The following is a 16,208-nucleotide window of genomic DNA, read 5'->3' as shown; positions in this document are numbered from 1 at the left end:
GACCAAGATAGGGCCACAAAGCCCAATCAAGATTCCCGCATGAAACATCAGAGGATGTGAATGACCGCAAGACTAGGGCTCCACTTGCCCTGCCCAGTGGGTGGTCCCCCAAGCCTAGGCCCTGCAGAGTCCAGCCAGTGCCCAAGGGCTGTGTTTGGCATCAGACATGTATTTAGCCCACATGATGTTTCAAGATTTGGGAAATTCCTCATGAAATTCCAAATAATCTATCCTCTTTTGAAAAATCAGAAAGGGTCTGGCTGCACCAGGCCCACGGTCCTGCACAGTAGGGATGGTTTGATCTGATGGGCGGCTGACTCCTTGAGTGGGGACCCACTCCCCACACCTGCGCTGCCTGCTGTGAACATCTGAGCCTGTAAGCCCCTGTGTAGCCCCACACCCCACTTTACAAATGAGAGCACTGGGGACCAGGGGCCATAGGTGAGACCCTGCAGATAAGTGGCGGGACCAGCAGGGAACAGAGGGGGACTGACTCCTCTCGTCTGCTGAGTGGTGTGATGGGCGGAGGAAGGACCTGCTCTCAGCAGCAGTTCACATGGAAAAAGGTCTCGGGGGAAGGGGGAAGACCCCCAAGGTGATTTCTGCCACTGGGAACTCTGGAAGGGATGCGCTGACCCTCTGCAAGGGAGATGACTTGGCTGCTGGTAACCTGGTCCCTGGCTCAGGGTCAGAGGTGAGTGATGAAAGTGACCATATAATTTATTGTCCAAACTGGGTCACTGCTGAAAGTGAAGGGGATAGTCTTCATCATTACCCTGAAATAACAGATATCAGGCAGGGCCTCCCAGGGTACATGGTGACCCCATGAACAAGAGCAACAGGCTCACCTCTCGGTGTCTCAGCTGGAAGCTTTTGCCCTCATGGTAGCAGTTGTAGGTTTTCAGCAGGCCTAAGAGCTCCGACCTAGAAAGGGAAAGACACACATGTACTCCTGGGGTGTGGCAGGGCCTCAACTTCTGACCTTTGGCTTCGCTGGCCTCTGTTTCCTCATTTGTGACAGGAGTGTGACAGCACCCTTCTCGCCGGCCAGGCATAACCAGACGAGACCAGACTGTGCCGTCGCGATGCACCTGGATGGTTTTGCACATGGCCCTGGTGGGGGGCACAGGGGTGGGACTGAGGAGGAGGTGAGACTCACGGGACAGGCCTGCATCTGGTCCAGGATGTCCAGGGTGCCGACACTTTCACTATCACAGGTAAGGCCCTGGCAGCCTCCCTGCCCTCCACCTGCGTTGCTTCCTCACAGTAAATGCCCTGGACTTGCTTTTGGTATTGTACAGCCTCTTGCTTTTCCCCATATCACTTCCTACAAGGCCTGCTGTGGCTGCTGTGGGCCACCCTGAGGGGTGCCTCCTTCTTCCCCACCCTGACTTTCCAAAGGCACAGCGGAAGGTCATGGTCCTGTGAGTAAGGCCCTGAAGTCTGCAGTAAGCCACTTTCCCTCAATGCTGTCTCCCTTCCCGAAGGGAAAGCCACAGCCCTGGCTAATGTTGGAGGAAGGGGAGGCCTGGACAGCTGCCTGAACCCAAGCTGGGCTTTGTGGGGCAGTGGGGCCAACAGACATGGGATGTGAGCCACACTGGTAATTTCAATCTTCTAGTACATGTTAGGAGGTGATATGGTTTGGATGTGCCCAAATCTCAGGTGGAATTGTAATTCCCAGTGTTGGAGGTGGAGCCAGGTGGGAGGTGTTTGGATCATGGGAGCAGATCCCTCATGAGTGGCTTGGGCCATCCCCGTGGTGATGAGTGAGCTCTCGCTCTAAGTTCACACGAGGTCTGGTCGTTTAAAAGTGTGTGGCACCGCCCTCCACTCCCTCTCTGTTGCTCCTGCTTTCGCCATGTGAAGTGCCTGCTCCCCGTTCGCCTTCCAACATGACTGGAGGCTCCCTGAGGCACCCCTGGAGGCTGAGCAGATGCCAGCACCACACTTCCTGTAAAGCCTCCAGAACCGTGAGCCAACTAAACCTCTTTTCTTTGTAAATTACCCAGCTTCAGGTATTTCTTTATAGCAACACAAGAATGGCCTAATACAGAGGGGAAAATGAAACAGGTGAAATTAGCATTAATAACACATTTTATTGAACTCAATATATCTAAATTAGTATTTGTCAACATGCAATCCATGTAAAAGTTATAATGAGGCCCCGTACACACTTACTTCCTATAAAGTGCCTGCCATCTGGAGCCTCTTGTCTATTGCCCATGCCTCCCAGCCATGGTCATGTGTGGCTTGGGGATCCCCTATTGGACAGGCTCAGAAAGAAGCACCCCATCACTGTCCCCCAGGGCACCCCATCAGATCTCTGAACAAGTGCTCAGAACCCCTCCACCTAAAGGCTGCCCAGGATGAGGGGGATGGCAAATGTGAAGACTCCCCCACCCAACCTGCACACCAAGGCTTACTTCTGAATGGACTTGCTGTCACTGATGGGCACGTGAGAACTCGGCAGACAGTCTTCCTTCATCTTCTCTTCCTCTTGTCTGCAGACCTAGAAGTTACTTGCTGGGAAGACAAGGAAGGGTGGACAGACAGGTGAGCCGGAGGAGTGCTGGCCAGTGCAGCACCCAACACCCGCAGCCCTGGCACAGACACCATCGGCCTTGGCATCACACCGCCTTGGCATAAGGTGGCTGCGGCTGAAAGGGTCTGGCCCAGACCCCCATGGCCACATGTCAGCCAAGCTGCCCTTGGTTGGGCAAGGTCATGCTGAGCCAGTGACACTGGTCCTTTCAGCCGCCCACCCCAGAAGACTCTCCATAATCCCCAAGAATCCAGATCCATCTTCTAAGCATTTTAGACCACCTGCTCCCTTCCCTTGGCAGGGACAGCCTGACTAAAGGCTTCTGCCTCGGTTGCTCCTGCAATCCTCCAGAGCTACCCTGGGCCTCTCTCCTGCCTTCCCACTCAGCCAGGCAGTGGCCCATCATTGGCTGTCCCGGCAGTGGGTTAGTCGGCAGTGTGTTCCCTATGTGCTGTAGACGGTTGGCATCTTCTCTGAGTTATCTCCTCCAGTCCCTACAACAATATTGTGAGGTATCACCATATTCCCATTTTACAGATGAGAAGACAGGGACAAGAGCTGAAGCACTTTGCCCAGGATTACCAGCAAGTAAGCAACAAAGCCACTGTTCCAGCACAAGCATTCGGACCCCTGATTCTGGTCTCTTAGTACCTTCTCTGTATCGATCACGGGCAGTGACTTAAACCCCCAAACCTTCCTTTCCTCGTCTGTGCAACAAGGTAATCTCAAGCCCACAGGATCATTAGTGGATCCACACACATGCTGTTCACACACACTGTTCCACACACATACTGTTCCCTCTTTCCATGCACAGCCTTGACTGGTTTGAGGAGCCGCTCCTGCCCTGCCCAGTTTTCTTTCACAGGCAGGAAATCCCCCAGAGCTTTCTCGATCCTGTTGGCATCTGCACAGCTTCCTGTTCCTCTCTCTCCCCCATGTCAATGTGGCCAAGGACTCTTATCAAGGCCTCCTACATGCTGGGCAGAGAGGTAAAGCTTCACACACACACACACACACACACTCACATACACTCATACACACACACACACATAAAAACACATGCATACACATACACAATCACATGCACACACGCATTCACTCAACACACACACTCACACTTAGCACATACGCTCACATGCACACATATGCACACACATACACAATCACATGCACACACATATACAGTCACTCAACACACACTCACACTTAACACATACGCCCACATGCACACACATGCACACACACATACATGCAAACACACACAATCTCATGCACACACACACACACACACACTCCAGTGCTGACCTTGCCTCCACCTTCCATCTCCCAAGTTGCAGCTCAGGGCTGGGGGTGTTAGGACACATGGGGAGGGGGCACAGCCTGGGGCCACACCACATCCTTCCCACGACAGAGCTCTGCTCATTCACAACTCCCCCACATCTGTTCACACAAACCCATAATGTCTTCCCGACCTGAGTGTGTGCAAATGCCACCGGGGGGGTGGGGGGCTCAAGCTCAGCTCCCCCTGCTGTCGTATTTATTAATGTCCTCAGAACCCGTCCCTGCAGAATGCCTATCCCCTCAGGCACTCGCTCGGACCAGTCCAGTTTGCTCTCTCCCTCCTTGCTTGACACCCACAAATGTGACAAACCTGCCCTCTGTGCTAGCATCAGTCCTGCATGAGCCTGTGATGCAAGAGGCAGGGAAATACAGTTGGCCTGGAGAAGGGGAAGGATTTGAGGGAGTGGGCTTCCTGATGACCTCAGGATCATCCTATCCATACCTCCCCTCTGCCTTGCTCCAGAGTTAGGCACCTCAGGGCCTGGAGAGATGTCAGGCCCCCAGCAGCAAGGCATGGAGCCGGGGACTTATTGCTGCATTTTTCTTGGCCAGGCAACAGGGATTTCAACATAAAGTTTCAGTTCCTCGGCACCTCTGCTTGCCCGTGGAAAAAGTGATCTGCTCCCCTCTCTGGGTAGTTCCTCATATACTTGCAAGGCAGAAGCCTAGGGCAGTCCAGGGTGAGCCATGGAACTGGGTTTCTTAGCCCACACTGCTTCTGTGGGTCTTCAGCATAACGAAGTCTTGTTTTCAGCAAACTCATTACAGGAAGGGCTGGATTTACCCCAAAATAACAGGCGGTGTTTTTTTATCTTGCCTTCCTCTGTATCCAGCTTCCACCCCAACTTCCTGCTCTAAGCCCTGGGCTCACTGAACTGCTCACGGCTCCCCTAAGGGGCCCTATGCTTTTTTTCCCTTAGGGCTTTTGTAGTGCTGTTCTCTGTTCAGAACCCAGAACTACTCCTGTCCTCTGATGTTAGCTCCTCCTGGAAACCCTTGCCAGAAAAGCCCCAGTCCATGTTGGGGCAGCCCCTCTCTGCCCCATCGTCTCTTCCCATTTCCCCACTGGGCCCTGCAGAACCCAGCTCTTGTTTAGACTTCCCTCCCAAGAGAACAGGAGCACGGTGGGAGTGGGGGCAGGGGGTGCTTTTCCACTAGTTTCCAGCCCCAAGCATAAGCCTGGCACATCGCAGGAAGTCCATACATGGTTGTTAAATTGCTGAATAAATACAAGAAGCTTCTAGACTCTCTCCAAGTCTACTCTTCCAGAGCTGTGCACATACAGCAGGAATAAATAATATAAAAGTCTCCAATGGCCACGGAGGTGACTCCACTAAGGGATACTCGTCACGGGGTCCATGGGAAATGGGCACATTCCTTCTCTGACGGGGCAACTCTTTTGGCGTTTCATAAGAAGCCAGGAATCTGGATTTTTCTGGGCTATATTTCACTACTGAAAGGTTGCTGGCTGGCAGAGGCATGCACTGTCCCTGGAATGCCCGTGTGGTCACTCACCACCCTGGCCCTCTGCAGCTAGCTGGGGCTGTGGGCCTCATTCTGACCACTGAGCTGTGAACAAAAGTGTTGTGGGTCCCTTCTAGGCCAGTAGCTTTAAGCCAGTGCACAACCCTCCAGTTCTCCTGTCTCCACTGTGGTGACCCAGAAAGCCACGTGTTTCAAGCCACGTGCAGCTATCGATGGTCAGCCTGGGTCCCTGAGTGACTGTGGACCAGAACCGTCTGCCAACCCACACTGAATATGGACTGAGAGGGACACACTGGATATGGACTATGGACTGAGAGGGACTCTGCTGTGACAAGCCACTGGTGTATCAGGGATTTGTTACTGCAGCATAACCCAGACCAAGTCTCATGCAATATGTAATCCAATCAAAACAACATATATTTAATGTAATATTTTATATTTAAATATGTTTATAAATAAACTAAACACCTTTGCAAGACAGATACACGTAGTCATGAGACAGAAATAATACAGATGGTCGCAGGAGAATAGAAAATTCCAGGCAGCCATTTCACATGACCAGCAAAAGGAAACTGTTAAAATAGGGGTCATAAGAAGCTAGGGGTCATAAGACTAAAAAAATCAGAGTGTGGGCCAAGCTGGCTAAGACCAACTGAACCCAACATGGTGCTGGATTCGACCTAGGTTTCTTCTAGGACCTCTCTATACGCTCATTAACCAGGCAACTCTCTGGGATGCTAAATCACACACCCATAGGCACAGTGACAGTTCCAGAACACCCATATTTGATGTAAAAATGGGTAGCACCACAGTTTCGAGAAAGTTCCACCTTTTCCCAGGAATCTTCTTGGATATTGCACTCCTTGGTTAAAGAAACTCATAAAGGCAGCAGCTCCCAACCCCCTTGCACACTCTCACTTCTCAAGTGTGTACTTTCACTATTTTCTGACTCATATGGGAAGGAATTCAAGGAGTCAAGAGCCTGGACATCAGCTGGGGTCGAAGTTCCACCAGTGTTTGGGGACCCCTCCTAGTCCACTGGACAGTGAGGCTCCAGTTTGTGACTTCTGATTCACGACACGGCATGATTTACATTTACTTCCGGTCTCCTATAGCGTGTGGGGAAGAAGTTCATTTTGCCATATGTAGTAGGAACACTTAGAAGTGGAATTTCCCATAAGTCAGGCAGTGGTTACTTATTCATGGAAGATGCCTTCTAAAGAGCTCTGGGGTGCTTCGTTGCATGCCTTCTCCTCTCTGGGCCTTAATTTTCCCATCTGTACAACAAGAATATTGACCTCCAATGGGTTTGAAATTTTCTTAACTGTGGAACTCTTTGTTCAAATAGAAAATGTATGCAAAACAGATTAAAGGGGATTGCCATGGTTGACAGTGAGGTGGTGGCAGACAGCCTCGTCTCCTAGGGCTCTGGGTAATACTACTTGAAAAGCATGGTTCTCCCTTGCTGGCCTTCAGGAGTGCTTTTCCCCTGCACGCCTGCTTTTTTATAGGACACAACCAATGTGCTGAGTGTCTCCAGCCATGATTGAATGGCACCAGCTGGGGGTGGCTGCTCAGAGGAGAGAAACCAGGAGGAAAGTAAAGGAGAGTCCTAGACTGCAGACGGCAAAGTGAAGGGATAAAGGGCAAGGTGGGCTTGTAGGGTAAACAGTTGGGGCAGAGAACCGAGCACACCATCCCAGGGGAAGAGGGCAGGGGGGTCAGCGAGCAAGGCTGAGGGAGGTGGCTCAGGGCTCACTGCAGCAAAGGGAGCCTCTTCCAGCTTGCAGGGCTGGGTCCTGAGCCTTACAGGGTGGGAACCTCAGCTCCACACAAACAGAGTCTCTCCTTTGAGAGAGGCACACATTTCTGTGTCCTCTAGCACTCATTAGCTTCATGGCCCTAAGCAAGGGAAGGAGATGAAATTTTTTTTTTTTTTTTTTTTTGAGACGGAGTCTCGCTCTGTAGCCCAGGCTGGAGTGCAGTGGCGCAATCTCGGCTCAGTGCAAGCTCCGCCTCCCGGGTTCACGCCATTCTCCTGCCTCAGCCTCTCCGAGTAGCTGGGACTACAGGCGCCCGCCACCATGCCCGGCTAATTTTTTTTTTTGTATTTTTAGTAGAGACGGGGTTTCACCGTGGTCTCCATCTCCTGACCTCGTGATCCGCCCGCCTCGGCCTCCCAAAGTGCTGGGATTACAAGCATGAGCCACCGTGCCCGGCCCAGGAGATGAAAATATTTTATCCCCAACATATATTTCTTTGACGTATTCTTAAATGGCTGCCACTTGCCCATCCTGAGAGAAGTAGCTGGCAGAGTGTCTTCAGTGGGAAAATTTGCATCTGTAGAGAATCTCCATTAATGCAGCCAGGCCCCTCCCCTTTCCAGGTCTTTCCCCACATCCAGGAGAGATTGAGAATCCACACCTTTAAAAGTCTCTCTGAGGGAGGCTTCATCTACATGGCAAGGTCACTTTCACTAGCCAAGCCTCTCCTCCTGCCATAGCCTGTTTCACCAGAATCTAAGCCCCATTCTTTCTGTAACCTGAAAACGGTATATAAGTCTCTGTAACTCACTGGGAAGCTGGACCATCATTCTGAAGGCTCCCATGCATGCACCTGAAGTACATGTGTATGCCTTTTCTCCTATTAATCCACCTCATGTCTGTGATTTTTAGTGAAACTTTAAGGGGCCAAGAGCCTATGGCTCCCACAAAAGTCACTTGGTCTCTCTGGTTCTCACACCCAACACCACAAGAAGACCTGTTTTCCCTGAGCTCCAGGATCACTCACAGAATTCCACTGCAGATCTCAACACTGTGCTTGCGCCCTATTCCCTTTACCAGACTTTCATTCATTTTGATGAATTTCATTCGTTTTGACATCACATCTACAGGAAGCTGCATGAGTACCTAAGAGGTGTCCGAAAGACAGCTGTGGCAGGAGCAAGCTGCAAGGGGGAACATGCACACCCAACAAGAGAGGTAAGGGAGCCATCTCTCTATTTGGAGCATTTTCCTGGAACAGCCTTCTGCATTGAATCTCCAAGTGCACTGGGTGGGGACTTTGAGAATCTCTGCCGGAGTATTTTTCAGGCTTTTGTAAACAGCACAACCTTATCTTGAAATTAGATCCTAGGTAGAAGCCCAATACACAAATGGGTGGCAGCAGGAGTCAGGAGAGGATGGGCTGGGGCTGGCCTGCCACTCAGGCTCAGGCTCAAAACCACAGAGTGACAGATGCAGTTGGACAGGCCAAGTCGGCCAGCAGGCCCTCCCCTCCCCCCAGCCATGCCATTCTGCTGGGAAAGTTCAGCTTTCTTTGTCTGGGCCCGTTCCCCTCCCCCAGGTCCCAGGACACAGCTCAGGCCTCCACGCCTGTTTCCAAGGCTGGAGGACACTCTGTCCCCAACCAGAGTGATCAGCTGCAGCCAGGGCTCTCTGTATCCCAGAGGAGGCCCCCTGGGCAGCATGTCAGCCACAGCTACCTGTCCCAGTGAACAAGCAGTGAGTTGTTCTCCCTTTCCACTTCAGCAGCTGCTCTGCCAGCCGTGCAGAGAGGCAGCCTGCTGTCGCTACTGAGGGACAAAGGCCGCCGGGGGCTTTAGAGCTGCTAGGCATGGGCCGTCTTTCCTTTTTTGTGTTTGTGGGGACAGTTATTACAGAAGGTGGTGACTGTGATTCTTCCAGTCACCCCCGGGGCCCAATTCCTACAGGCCAGTGGCAAAAGGAACAGAATATGCCCAGTGAAGTGAGGCTTTCATGACACGAAATTGAGTCCACTTGAAAGCCTTTTATTTTAAGACTGTGCTGCCTGCTTTTCCTTCTGACAGTGTCCCTTCTTACATAAAACATGGCCAACATAGATGTGGTGTCCTCACTTGGCAAAAGGGAAAACATACGGGCACTCAAATTAAAATGTTCTAAGCATGTCTATGAAGTCTGAGAGCTTGGTTACCTCTGTTTTCACATTTCCTGAAATTATGATTTTTATTTTCTTATTTCAGCATGATTTAAATCAAATAGGTCATAAAGAAAGTGACCTGGGAAGCAAAAGAAAGGAGGACAAGGGTGTGGGGCACAGCTGGGGGCCTGAGCTGCCCCCACTGGAGGAGGACAGCAAGTGCAGACCACAGAGCAGGTGCAGGCCACGCTGCCAGCATTCCTGGGGGAACTAAGTCCCTGGCTGCAGTCTGTGGCTACCACATTCGAATGCCAGCCACAACCGCAGCAGGGCACAGAGGACAATGAACCTTTAAAAGGCCCCTCCTAGCACCTGTTAGCCAGCAAATGGCAGGAGCCTGGCCGGGGAAGAAGTTGCAGTGCCTGCCAGCACCAGGTGCGTCTGAGGGGGTACCCTCAGCCAAGCATTTTTGTGGTGAGAGCCGGCTGTTTGGTTGTAGATGGCAGGCAGCGACTCAGCAGCTGCTGCTCCCACCTCCTTCCACACTGCTGTCCCCTCCTGCTGCCCAGTTCCAATCACCAGACCCCTCCTTTCCACTCCCACCATCATCCCTCTGACTCAACTCACTCCTCCCTGCCCCAGAAGACTCTGCACTGTCCAGGTGGAGGTGATGGAGACCAGGGGAGTCCAAGAGAGGCGGGCACAGAGCTCCCCTCCACTTCCACTCCCACCTTGCCCCGGGCCGACCACACAGGCCCGGCTCACCTTTACTCCCTGCTGCGGTCCTGGAATCTCACTGACAGGTCTCTCTGAGTCCAGTCCAACATCCAGGCCTCCCTGATACAGCTCCCCTTCCTCTGAGAGTCTGGCCCTGAGCACCCATGTAGATCACAGACCAGCCTTCCCAGTGGGCAAGACTTTGGCTTCTGCCCTTGTTTCAAGGCAAAGCAATTTGGGACAAGAAAACCATTTCCAGTCCTCCTGCTCCCCCTTACACCTTAAACATACATTCTCTGCTCCTGGAACCCCCTGAACCACTCCTCAACTTCCCCACCAACCAGACTCGCCTCCCACCTATGAAAGAGAAGATCCACAGAAACAAATATCTTCTTAGCTATAGTCTTCGGGCCAAACATGTGCTTAAAATGGGCACTGGCCAATATCCTGATTGCCTGGGGCTGGGAGTGCAATGCAGAGGAGCAGACCCCTCTGGGTGCCTGCTGCTGCAGGGCTGCTCTGGAGGCTCTCTACGGCTGCCCTCACCTGTGCTGTCCACTGCCCCAGGCCTGTGTGCCACATGTCACTGCTGGGGACACAAGGGCCCTGTGAGACACAAGGGTCTCAGAATCTTTTGGGTCATAAAGTCCTTTGGAGTCTCTTGAAAGCTTAGTGCACTCTCCCCAGAAGACGCATGTATGTGCATGTTGTTGCAATCTGCATGCACGTGCACACACACACACACAATTTGCATATCACTGCAGGGGAATGAGACAGCTCTTGTCCATGTGCTCCCAGATCCCCAGATCCCAGGTTTAGAATCCTTGCTGAAACCTGTCACAGCAAGAAAGAGGAGGCAGAGGAACGTCGTAGAGCCTTGCATGTGAGTTTTGCTGTGGCATTAACTTGGCCTGTGATCCTAGCATGTTGCACCGTCTCTTGGGCCTCAGTTTAGCCAGAGCTGTTGTGGCAACTGATAGAGTCTTCAGGGCTCTTCCCAGCACTGCAGCTATGGTTCTCAATGACACCCTACCCCTGCTTCACAAGGTCAGGCAGGGCAAAGGGAGGTGGTTCCGAGCCTCTTCCTCAACAGTATATCCTAGGGAAGAAGGTGGGACAGCCAGAAAAGGAGACCCTGGGAACTACAAGTTTCTCTTTAACAAAAATAAGAAAACTGTTGAAGCTTTAGGAAGTGCAGCCACTTCCTATTTGATTCTCTTTATTTTAAAACAATTTCCCCAAACATAATCTGTGACAGAATAACCACCGAGCCTTTGCAAGGCTCTGGGTTCAAAGCTCTGCTCTGTGACTGCCTGGCTGTGTGACCTTAAGCAAGTCCAGTTCCCTCTCTGAATCTTGGTCTCCTTATCAATTAAATAACCATAATCCTTGATGACTTCTGTGAAGACGAATGAGGAGACCTGTAAGATGGGCCTTGTGTGGGGCTCACCCATAATGAAAAGAGGCTCCCATTACTATTCTTATTGACACTGGGAGTCGGGGGCTCTGGAGAGACAGTGGGGCCCCAGACATGGGAATGTGAGACCTCCCTGCAGGAGTGGCCATGAGTGAGGAGAGAGTCTGAGTTGACCCCTGAAACCAGGCCCCAGACCCCAGGGGCCTGGGGCAGAGGGCTTTCTGGCAGACCCTCTAGTTAGGGTCTCCCCTTTGAGGCTTTGCACTTCCAGAATCTGAACTCTGACACACACCCAAGTTTCGTTCATGTTCTTTGTTATCTGTCATGGTCCACCTGGTCCTGACCCAGGGGGACCCTGGACCTTGATTCTGTTCTTGACCTCCAGGCCACCCACTGGAGCTTCATGGTGGAAATACAGCCCCATCTCCTGAGTTTCAGATAGACACTTTAATCTGTGGCATCAACCTTTTTATTGTCAAATCACCAGCACTACACACAGAGAGAATTATGGCTAGAACTAATGACAACAGCCTTCACATACACTGACAAAGTGCTGAAACAGCCCATGACAATTTCCGGCCAGCATTTTTTTAACCTAAGTTTAATGAGTTTCCTCTCTCCTCTTCTCTCCCTTCCTCTTTCTCCTCTGACCCTCTCCCTCCCTGTCTTCTCCCCTAACCTGCTGTCCTGGCAGCAGTAGCTAAGGAACCACACAGAGGAACAGAAGGCAGGAAGGTCTACATTTACCTGTTACTTCACCAATTCACTTCTAACTTAAAAAAAAAAAAATGGTTTCTGGCAACAAATCCTGATTGACACCTTAGTACTGTAGGCAGTTAAACTACAGCAAAGCCAGCGAGGGGCTCTTCTGTGAGTGCACAGCATAGCTTTGGAGTCTAACCTGCTTGGGTTCAAATTTCAGAAGCCCAGCCCTTATTTGCTGTGTGACCTTATTTAATTCCTATGTGAAATGGGGCTCCTGAAGCTGTCCTTACTGTGTTTTAAGAAAGTGCTGGCCCTGGCCTGGGCACTGATTCTGGTGTGAGAGGAGGCCTCCCTCCCTCTGCCGTGCCAGGTTAATGAAAACTCTGAGGCATCTTTTGGAATTGGGAAGTGCAGGACGGGACCGGAGTCAGGAGCCCAGAAGAGCAGGGCAGTAGGCAGGCTGAGCTTCGGAGACTAGGGGTGAAGAGCAGAGACTCGGGGGCACAGCAAGCCCTGGGTTCAAATCCTGGCTCCATCACCAACTCATCCGGTAAAGGTGGACAATTTTATAACTCTTTAAGCCTCAGTTTTCTCAAAACGGGATAACGAAAGTGCTTTAAACAAGTGTTAAAGCTCTTGGCCCAGGGCAAGGCAAGCCCTCTACAGACAGCGATTGTGAGACAGACCCCGCTGCTACTATTATCTTGGCGTTTGATTTCCATCAGTGAAATCAGAGTTGTGCCAGAGGCCTCTAGGCTCTCTCCCCAACTCTAGGATCAGTGCTTCTAGGAAACTGGCTAAGGACAAGGTGAACAAAAAAGGTGTGGCCAGTGGCCGCGCTCACCTGTCGTGCTCAGGTTGTAGCCCCTAAAATGCTTAACAGAGGTGCCAGGCGCAGTGCCCACTCTCATCAATGAGCCCGAGGCCCGCAATGCGCCAGGCTGGCAGGGGGAGGGACCCTGCGCGCTGCGGCCGAAGGGCACAAGTACCCAGGCTTCAGCGTCCCTGCCTGGTGGCAGTCCTGGGTCGGAGGGGATGCTCCATGGACGCCCAAGCATTCTCCTGCTCGTTCATCACTCACCGTCCAGTCATCGCGCAGTCCAGAAGCCACTGCATGTGTCGTGCCCTCGCTTGCACCGGAGCTGCGCCTCCAGCGCCTGCTGACCCCCGGCTTCAGCTGCACGGGGCCAGGCCCGCCCCTCCCCCCTCGCCCCGCCCCGCTCCCCGCCTCTCGCCCTGCACTGCCAATGGTGCCGCCCCGGTCTCTCCGTCCCGCCCCGAGCACGCCCCTCACACCGCACCGGCCAATGGCACCGCCCCGTCCGCCCCGCCCTGGGAAGGCCGGTAGGGTCCGGGCGCCGGGCGGTACCCGAGGGGCGGCGGGGAAGGTTTGGGGCCTGTGATCTGCCAGGTGTCCCCAGGCCATTGCTCAGCGCGCCGCGCGCTCCTGAGTTCCCGAGGGCGCCCCGGGACGCGCGGAGAAAGCAGCCCGACTCAGCCCCGAGAGGTTCGGTGTGCGGGCGGCGGCCAGGGACTTTGCGGGGTAACGCGGACTCCTGTACTTCCAACAAAGGCCGCTGCGCAGGCGCTGCAATCACTGCAGTCACTTGTCTGCATGCCTGGTGGGGCTTGGAGTCTGGGGAGGCTTATCAGTGAAGCCCAGAGCATTTGCTATTTATTGCTCAAGGGGCAACTTTGTACAGTCTGGCTGTTTGCTTGGCATGGCCTCTTAGAACTCCTTATCGTTTAAGAAATCCGATCTGGTGAATAAGAAAAAGTTAGTCTTTCTCTCCCAGTCACTGCCTCCTGGACGAATATTTGCCAGCACGGAGGCAGAGAGGACAGAAAACCACAGGCCATTTGGGGAACTGGGAACAGTTCAGTGTTTCTGGGGTGTGGGGGTGGCAAGGCGGGGGATGGGGTTGATGGAAAACATTTGCAATTTCTGCTTCATCTCACCATTCCCAGCTCTGACCTCTGGACCTATTCTCTCCCACCCCTAACATAAATCATTTTAGTTTCATTCAATGTGCGTTTCCTAATATTGTAAGGGTGTCATGGCCATTTTAGAATCTGATATGGATCTTCTAGAAAATGCCTGCATTTGGCCACATGCACCAAAATCAGCCTAGGATTTCAGTCTCATGGGTCCCTGAACCTCGACTTAGAGGGGCTGTGCTAATGCTTGTATGGCTGCTGTATGACTTATGTTGCAACCCCCACTTGGAAAAAGTGACAGGACTGAAGATACCCAGTCCAGGGGCCCTCCCATTTCTGCATTTGCTTGAATTTTTGGAGAATGGCCCATCCTTTGACTGCTCTGAGGGTCCCTGTGGTTGGTGACTTGTCATGACACATTTGCTCTTCCACAGCCCTCATCAAAGCTGAGTCCAATAATTGGGTGCTTCCAAAGGTTTTTTAAAAGTGGGTAAAATTCAATATAACTGTCAACCTCTGAGCATGAGATCCTAAGAATTTTATCACTCCTGATAGGAGAAGTAAACATAGCACCAGGGTGACATAACAGTTTCCCTGGGCTCTCTGGAACTCGAGTGTGAATCGTTCTCTCTGACCTAATTAATGCTGTTCACAGGGCCATGACTGGCTCTGAGTGAGGACTGGGTTTGGGACAGCAACCCCATGTGTCCTGTGCACCCAGTACGGCTCAGACACTATGCTAGTTGGGGATCCCATGCAATTCCCTCAGCACTCCTGGGCAGTTGGTGTTACTGCTTGCATTTTTTTAAATTTCCATTTTTATTTTAGATTTAGGGGATACATGTGCAGGTTTGTTACCATTGTACATTGTGTGGTACTGAGGTTTGGGATTGATCTTGTCACCTAGATAGTGAGCATAGTACCCAATAGGAAGTTTTTCACCCCTTGCCCTGCTGTCTCTCTCCCACTTTTGAAGTCCCCAGTGTGTATTGTTTTTATCTTTATGTCTAGGTGAACCCGATATTTAGCTCTTGCTTGTAAGTGAGAACATGTGGTGTTTGATTTTCTATTTCTGCATTAGTTCACTTAGGATAATGGCATCCAGCCGCATCCATGCTGCTGCAAAGGACACGATTTTATTCTCTTTTATGGCTGTGAGTGCTTGCATTTTACATCAGACACAAGTGTCCATTGTCAGCATCCTCAGTTCCCTCAGAAGGAAGGGTCACCTTTTCTTTCAGGGTTCAGTAGAACTGGGTGTGGTCTCCAGCTCATTTACGGTGGAGGCTGAGGATACTGTTGGTTGCCAGCCAATGTCCATTTCCTTCTTTGGAAAAAAGAAAGAGAGATAGGAAAGAAGGAAAAGGACAAGAAGGAAGGAAGGAAGAAAGGGAAAGAGGGAGGGAGGAAGGAAGGAAGGGAGGAAGGAAGGAGGGAGGGAGGAAAGAGGGAAGGGGGAAGAGAAGAAAGAGAGAAGGAGGGAGGGAAGGAGGGAGGGAAAGGAGAGAGAAAAACCAACTTGTCTGTAGCAGCAACATGCCAGCCCCTAGTTATGGCTCATGTTCACTTGTATTTTTCATACTCTACTTACAACCCAATAGTGGGTCATGAAATTAATTTGGTCGATGATGTGACTAGTACTTAAAAAATGCAAGGGAAAATATCAATGTACAGCACAAATAGTAAATATAAGTTGTGTTTTGTGGAACTTTTTGTTTGCATTGTTTACGTTTCAGTTATGTGTGCCTCTTACTGTGGGTTACAGTTAAAAAAAACAAAACAGCTGTGTAAGTCTTGACAATCCTTTTCGTAGCTTTTTTTTCAGTGAAGCTAGAAGTGGCCGTACTACGACCTACTTTTGGACGCAGAGACAGGGGAAGGTGTGCTGGGGGAGGAGAGATCTGAGGGATGGTGAAGATAACTTTTGCTTTTCTGGTAGAAAGAACAGATGTCTCTCCTGCCTGCCTGTCTCAAATGAGGACATTATGTGTAATGTCTGGAGCATTGGCAGCCATGTTGAGATCATAAAGCAACATGTCCGCATGCTGAGGCTGGCAGAGCATAAAGATCAAAGGTGTTTGGATCCTTCTTAACATCATGGAGCTTCTGCACCATCCCTGCACTGCCTACTCCAGACTCCCTACCATGGAGAAAAATTAG

General features: G+C 51.5%; 1 protein-coding gene across 1 annotated transcript in view; it reads right to left on the bottom strand.

The window, feature by feature from the left end:
- Positions 1–13,317, bottom strand: part of RASSF4 (Ras association domain family member 4) — a 35,406-nt gene extending 22,089 nt beyond the window's left edge. Inside the window, exons 1-3 of the mRNA XM_030799230.1 lie at positions 13,192–13,317; positions 2,427–2,526; positions 849–924 (exon numbers count right to left, since the gene is read on the bottom strand). Of these exons, the coding sequence (XP_030655090.1) occupies positions 849–924; positions 2,427–2,488 (138 nt within the window). The 5' untranslated portion in view covers positions 2,489–2,526; positions 13,192–13,317. The remainder of the gene's footprint in view (positions 1–848; positions 925–2,426; positions 2,527–13,191) is intronic.
- Positions 13,318–16,208: the final 2,891 nt, after the last annotated feature.

Source organism: Nomascus leucogenys, chromosome 18 (genome assembly GCF_006542625.1).
Source record: "Nomascus leucogenys isolate Asia chromosome 18, Asia_NLE_v1, whole genome shotgun sequence".
NCBI classification, from domain to species: domain Eukaryota; kingdom Metazoa; phylum Chordata; class Mammalia; order Primates; family Hylobatidae; genus Nomascus; species Nomascus leucogenys.
The sequence above is the reverse complement of the archived record's forward strand: the minus strand, read 5'-3'. Positions and strand labels throughout refer to the sequence as shown.